Source organism: Arachis duranensis, chromosome 4 (genome assembly GCF_000817695.3).
Source record: "Arachis duranensis cultivar V14167 chromosome 4, aradu.V14167.gnm2.J7QH, whole genome shotgun sequence".
In the NCBI taxonomy this organism is placed as follows: Eukaryota; Viridiplantae; Streptophyta; class Magnoliopsida; order Fabales; family Fabaceae; genus Arachis; species Arachis duranensis.
Window position 1 is genome coordinate 312,646 of NC_029775.3, and position 6,945 is coordinate 319,590.

At 31.6% G+C, this 6,945-nt stretch overlaps 2 protein-coding genes across 2 annotated transcripts in view; one reads left to right on the forward strand and one right to left on the reverse strand.

Annotated features, from left to right (window-relative positions):
* Nucleotides 1-587: 587 nt before the first annotated feature.
* On the forward strand, nucleotides 588-3,012 carry LOC107482495 (ABC transporter G family member 23). The gene is made up of 2 exons (XM_016103021.3): nucleotides 588-1,327; nucleotides 1,644-3,012. The coding sequence occupies exons 1-2, from the start codon at nucleotides 754-756 to the stop codon at nucleotides 2,951-2,953; spliced, it is 1,884 nt and encodes a 627-aa protein (XP_015958507.1). The 5' UTR covers nucleotides 588-753; the 3' UTR covers nucleotides 2,954-3,012.
* A 943-nt stretch (nucleotides 3,013-3,955) lies between these two features.
* LOC107482496 (non-specific phospholipase C2) overlaps nucleotides 3,956-6,945 on the reverse strand; it is an 11,073-nt gene continuing 8,083 nt past the window's right edge. Inside the window, exons 3-4 of the mRNA XM_016103022.3 lie at nucleotides 5,425-5,601; nucleotides 3,956-4,415 (exon numbers count right to left, since the gene is read on the reverse strand). Coding sequence (XP_015958508.1) covers nucleotides 4,105-4,415; nucleotides 5,425-5,601 — 488 coding nt within the window. The 3' untranslated portion in view covers nucleotides 3,956-4,104. The remainder of the gene's footprint in view (nucleotides 4,416-5,424; nucleotides 5,602-6,945) is intronic.

Sequence of the window (6,945 nt, forward strand, 5' to 3'; positions counted from 1 at the left end):
GTAATAGCTTCCATCACAAGTTTGTTATTGATACATAGAGTTAGTAGAGTCATGAACAAACAAAAGCCCATTTCTTGAACCTCTTTTTTCTTCACATCTGTCCTATTTTGAAAGACTAGAAGCATCACAAAGCAAAATGGGACAGTCTATAATTGAGCCCAAACCTCAACAAAAAGGGGACCAAAGAGAATCATTAGAGCAACATCAAAAAGCCCAACCCAAAGTGAATACAAGCAGTCCAGGGGAGATCTCGACGAGGAAGGCTTTAATAAATAAAAATTCTCCACTTGACCAAAAATAAATAAATAAATAAATAAAAATTCTAAAATTCTAAAAATATAATTTCTAAAATTCTTTTGAAAATAATATATTTTTATTCGTCTCAAACTATTTTTGTTATTAACAAATTTGGAGGATGATATATTTTCCCCGGTAGTTTAGAACTTTAACTCTTTAAGCCACAATGTTCTACAACGGCGTCACCTAACTAAACTGCCTGGATTTGTGGACTGGTGCAAATTATAACCTAAAACATTACCGATGAGTTTGTGTGTTTTCAAAGTCCGATTTATGCACTAGTCCAAAGGACACATTTGTTATATCTCAGGTAACCTACCTCTGCCAAACACGCCATAATCACAATTAAAAATACAAGAGGCATAACCTTAAGCAACCGCATACAGTCAAATTGAACATTCTCTTTCCTCCATAAAAATAATCAAGCTCACTTAATTATTCCCACACAATCACAAAATGGCATTATGCTTGAAGCCACCAAGGCTACACCACAGCAACAATAATGAAGATGACTCTGCAGTCTTCTTGGCGCCACCACCACCAATAAATCAATTCAAAACTGCTTACAAACTTCACGTCAGAAACCTCTCCTATACTCTGCACCAAAACAACACCACTTCCTTCTCATTATGTCAAAAGCCTAAGCCTGTGACAATACTCAAGTCTGTGACTTTTGTTGCAAGGTGTTCGGAGATAGTTGCGGTGGTGGGTCCCAGCGGGACAGGAAAGTCCACTCTTCTCCGGATAATCTCCGGGCGGGTGAAAGAAAAAGATTTCGATCCCAAGAGCATATCGATCAATGAGCAGCCAATGACCATGCCAGCACAATTGAGGAAGCTTTGTGGATTTGTGCCACAAGAGGACAACCTGCTTCCTCTTCTAAGCGTCAAAGAAACTCTTCTCTTCAGCGCCAAGTTCAGACTCAAGGAAATGACACCAAAACAACGAGAATTGCGTGTCGAAAGCTTGATGCAAGACCTAGGCCTTTCCCACGTGGCAGATACTTTCGTTGGAAATGAAGACAACAGAGGTACTCAATATTTTTAGCACAGAATAATATAGATGCCTATAGAAAATTTAACCTATTTTTCTATTAGTTATGAATACATATATATACAATTTTTGATATAAAATTATATCAAATATTTTTTATTTAAAAAAAAGTATAATTTACAATCCTAATAAATTAAAATGCATAATTTTTTATTTTAATAAAAATATACATGAGCTTAGTACTGTATTTATACTAACGGAGGAGCTTGCTGTATAGAGTGTCCCACTTTGCTACAAACTTTGCAGAACCGTTTCACCTAATCGATCATTTTACTTTATTTGAATTGAATCAGGTATATCAGGTGGCGAGAGGAAAAGAGTTTCGATTGGGGTTGACATGATTCATGACCCTCCAATCCTGCTCTTAGATGAACCAACATCAGGCCTAGACAGTACTTCGGCATTGCAAGTCATCGAGCTTCTTTCTTCGTTGGTCAAAGCAAAGAAGAGGACAGTGGTTCTGTCAATCCACCAACCCGGTTACAGAATATTGCGCTACATTTCTAGGTTCTTGATCCTCTCCAATGGCTCAGTGGTTCACAACGGTACCCTAGATTCCCTTGAGGAAGCCATTACCAAATTGGGCTTTCAGATTCCCATGCAACTCAATGCTTTGGAATTCTCCATGGAAATCATACGCACCTTACAAGATTATTCCGGTTCCAAAACCACTGAGCTGGAAGAAAACGAGCCATTATTTCCAAACCCCATGTACCCAGTGGAAGGAAACAGCGCTATGATGACATTTTGTTATGCAAACTTGGTTGAGATATGGTTCCTTTGCTCAAGATTCTGGAAGATTATTTATAGGACAAAGCAGTTATTCTTGGCAAGAACAATGCAAGCATTGGTTGGTGGATTTGGGTTAGGAAGTGTTTACATAAAAATAAGGAAGGATGAAGGAGGAGTAGCAGAAAGGTTAGGGTTATTTGCATTTAGCCTTAGTTTTTTGCTGTCTTCAACGGTTGAAGCGCTTCCAATATACCTTCAAGAAAGGCGTGTTGTGATGAAAGAAGCGTCAAGGGGAGCCTATAGAATCTCCAATTACATGATAGCCAACACTTTTGTGTTCCTTCCTTTCTTGTTTCTAGTTTCCATATTATTTGCAGTTCCGGTGTATTGGCTCGTAGGACTCAACCCTTCAATCAGCGCCTTCGGATTCTTCGCTTTAGTCGTGTGGTTCATCGTCCTCATGGCCAGTTCTCTCGTGCTCTTCTTGAGCGCGGTGTCACCTGATTTCATATCCGGCAACTCTCTGATTTGCACAGTCCTGGGAGCTTTCTTCCTCTTCTCTGGATACTTCATTCCCAAGGATAGCATCCCAAAGTATTGGCTTTTCATGTATTATGTGTCACTCTATAGGTACCCTTTGGATGCACTCATCACAAATGAGTACTGGAATAAGAGAAATGAGTGCTTTTCATTCTCATCATCTTCTTCTTATTCCAAGTGCTTGACTACTGGCTTTGATGTGTTGAAGAGTAGAGGGCTTGAAAAGGATGAGAGGTGGATGAACGTGGGAATAATGTTTGGATTCTTTCTCTTTTATCGTCTGCTTTGTTGGCTTATACTTTCACGAAAGGCCTCCAAGTCAATTATATGAGAGACACAACCTCAAAGCTCACAGATACATTAACATTAACATTATTATTCTTCATTTTAGTCCTCATTCTTGCCAAACAAACAAACTAAAAGTGTCTTCAAAATTAAAAATCAGATGCTTTTCTCCACTCAGCATTAAGAAAAGAAAAAGCTTATGTGCATATGTGTGACAAAACAGGCATTGTTTTTTAATTTACAAGTCACTTTCGGATTTTCCATACGTTATAGTTCTCCTGTATCAATTTGTCACTTGCAATATATAAAGGATTAAAACAACTTCCTTCTGTCCTTTAATCATCTCCTTCGAATTCGATACTCATTAAAAAATGAGAATAAAACTTGTTTATTTGAAAGGATCACTTATTTTGTGCCTCTACATTATTCGAGGAAATATCCCGACGAAATACAACAACAACAATACTTAACCTGTTTCTATGAAAAAAAATTTTAGTTCACTCAATCCATCTTATTATTCTTTATTCTTTTAGACTTTTCTTAATTTAACCATGCACCCCTGCTATTAGTATACTGTTTTAGGAGATTTTTACTTTTTTTTTTATGTTATCCTATTTTTGAATATCATTATATTTCATTTTTTATTAATTAATAAAATATAACCCAATATGAAAAAAAAAACGGAATTAGTAGGAGTCACCAAATCAATGTTCAGACTTTTCAACTTAAGTAAGAATTTAATTTTGATGCATTGTCAATATAAAATAGTTTTATACGTGCATTCAATTATATAATACTACATAGCAAAAATAACTACTTTTTTATATTGACTGCGTATATGGTTATCCAAAACAATGGATATAATAACCAATGAGTTATAGCTCAAATAGCATCTATACTCTATAAGAAGTTGCGGATTCGAGTCAATTAATCCATTTAATGAGAATAATTGTCAGAATCTTTAGAAGTACTAAAAATTTATTAAGAACTAAAATATCTAAGCTAAAATTTATTTTTACTCTTAAATTTAATTGGAGTCTAAAAAAATTTATATAACTATTTAATATTTTTCTATATAATACAGCATATATACTTTTTATACCGTGTAAATACAACTGTATAGAACTATATTTTGTTTGAATTCTATATATTATTTCACGATTGCACTTCTTTCATTTGACCCTATGAAGCAACTGGCTAAGGATTTGTGTTTGTTGGTTTGGATGATCTTGTGGTCAAAGAAGGCTTCATCTGAACAATATGGTCGTCGCTGACTCCCATTTTCTTTGCGTAACGCCCTGCTTGGAAGAACCTTCTAACCGCCTTTTCCATGTAATCTTTCCCTTGCTTCACTGTCATGTTCTTCCCTACTCTATCTGGGTAACTAGTCAAGATATTTTCCCCTTTAATTACCGCCGCAAGCTGAATTAACTCCTGTTGAAATTCACTCATTTTACCATCTTCTTTCGCCTCACCCTGCCTCATCTTTACAGGGGTTGGAAGTTTCTCTGTAAAAGAAAGTAACATCAAACCAGGTTTTGTGGTTTTACGTCTGTCTAAACAAACAAACTAGTTTTTATGTTTATTGTATGATGGAAACTCAGATACAGTCGACTTTATGTGAAGTTGATAACTGAAAATCGTTAAATGATTTGACTGATTTGACTAAATTTTTATCTAACCACTCTTAATTATCAACTTCACGTAAAGTCGACTGCATCTGAATTTTTATGTCTCAGTGATTTTGGTCTCTGGTCAATATCTAATCGATTGTAGTTGTACATATACAAGAGTATTATGTTGTCTTTTACTTCAGAGAATAAAATAAAAATGTTATGGGTAATGCTATGTAGACAAAAAAAACAGTCAGAACTTGCTTTATGGCTGTTTTTAGCTGATTTTCTTTGATTACCAAACATCTCCGTTCATAAAATAATCGTAATTAATATAGCGTTTCTTATTCATTCATACATAATTTTGTCTCCAATTTTAATACAAGAATATTATGTTTATTCTAAAAATTAGTTACTATGTATTTTTTGTATATATACACATGTTATTTTATACATTTTTAATATATATTTTGTATTTTAATATACGAAGGGTAGAGTATGTGTTTTGTTTTTAACGTTTGTAATTTTTTTAAAAATTATCCTTAACAGTTAATTTTATTTAATTTTGTGTTTAACTTTATTGGTTTGTGCCAAAATTATCCATGAACGTTAATTTTATGTAGAACTTTAAGAATGAAATTGAAAATTTTTAGAGATAATTTTAATACAAATCGAAAACGTTAGAAACAAAATTAAATGAAATTAAACGTTATGAAAATTAAAAAAAATCACAAATATTAAGAACAAAAAATATACTTTTTTATTTAAATAAATAATTTAATAATTAATTTTTAGTGTATATATAACATTAACAATTTTAATAAATTTTCATATATTATTAAATCAATATGTAAATGTTCTCATAATAATCCAAAAATAGATGATTAAGGCTCTAAATTCTAACCTGGGCAATCCGTCCTGGGTTCGGTCCTGGTCTGGACAATGCTCTCAAAGGTGCCAGCCCATGCATCTCTCTTTGTCAAAAATGAAGTCAAATTAAAGAGTTTTTTCACTGTTGCTGGAATGGATGAATGCTCATATTCGGATGTTGGTGTTGGTGACCCCATTGGCCCATGAACAACTGCATATGCACTTGTCAATGGTTTATTGCGTATATTAGAATCACAAAATATACAAGTAGAAAGATGCTAAGAGTGTGTTTGGTACTAAAAAGGAAAGCTCCTCCATATTAGTATAGCACAATGGAAAAATATCCTATTATCCCGTATTTTATTGTAAACATATTGCGATTTGTTATGGTAAAATTTTTTTAAAAGATATTTGTACTTTTTAAAATTACAAACACTTCAATTTGTATTAAGTAAATAGAAATAATTATCTATATAGACTTATAGTTTTTAAAATATGAGTGATTTTAAAAGAACTTAAAGAAAAACTTTTTAAATTTGATTTGTATTTATCAAAACTAAAACTGTTTGATATAATTTTTTAAGTTTTACACCGTATTTAAATTTTTAACACTTATTTAAACAAATTAATGAATTAATCACTAGATTAATTTAAGTTGATTTTTGAAAAACCAATTTCAATAAACTACTTTCGAAAGTAAGATTTTACCAATCTTTGTCAAATGTAAAACAGTAAAACCAACGGGGACCAAATATTTATTGAAGCTTTTGTGAATTTATTATTTTAGATAATTGTTATAATGTTTAAAAAGTGATGTATAATTTGTTAAAAGGTAAAAATTAATATTTAATTTAAAAAATATAAAAATAAATTATTTTTAAATATTTATAATTTATTAAAAAATAAATTAAATAAAAATTAATTACCAAATAATAAACGTCTTCAAATTTTTAACTTTTATATTTAACATCTTGATAAATGTGCCATAGCAAGATTCGGAAGCGTGGAGGATACTTTAAGTAACAGAAATGGTTCATGATCAACTGTGTTTGTAGTAACTAAATTCAACGTAATTCTGATATAGTTATGTTTTTACACATTTAAATTTTGTTGGCAATTAAATTCAATATATTTTATTTAAGTTTATATATTTTATTTTTCTTTTGTGTTATTTAAAAATATGTAAAATTCAACATAGTTTGTGTTTATTCAAGTTAGAATGTATGCCTTTTAAAATAAATAAACGTGTTATTTTTCTGTATTATTCAACTACTCCACCGGAAAAAATATATTTTCACTTAGAAACAATATTAAATTCTTTCACATTTATTTACATAAATATACATATTATACATTAAAAGTATGAATTAAACTAATAAAATTAACCTGACACCTGAATCAAACCTTATCTATTGCAGATTAGATTGGTAATCCGTTCTAACCCGATGGAAACAGGCCATTATTGAACAAACTTTAAGTCTCTTCAACTCAGTTCTCTCTCTCACTTTATATATATCTTAAAAATATATGTTGGTTAAATCTAATATATATATAT

Bases quoted from the DNA above. Each gene is read 5' to 3' on its own strand.
- LOC107482495 (XM_016103021.3), top strand. From the start codon at position 754: ATGGCATTATGCTTGAAGCCACCAAGGCTACACCACAGCAACAATAAT. The intron at 1,328-1,643 runs GTACTCAATATT...GAATTGAATCAG, and splicing joins TGGAAATGAAGACAACAGAG to GTATATCAGGTGGCGAGAGG.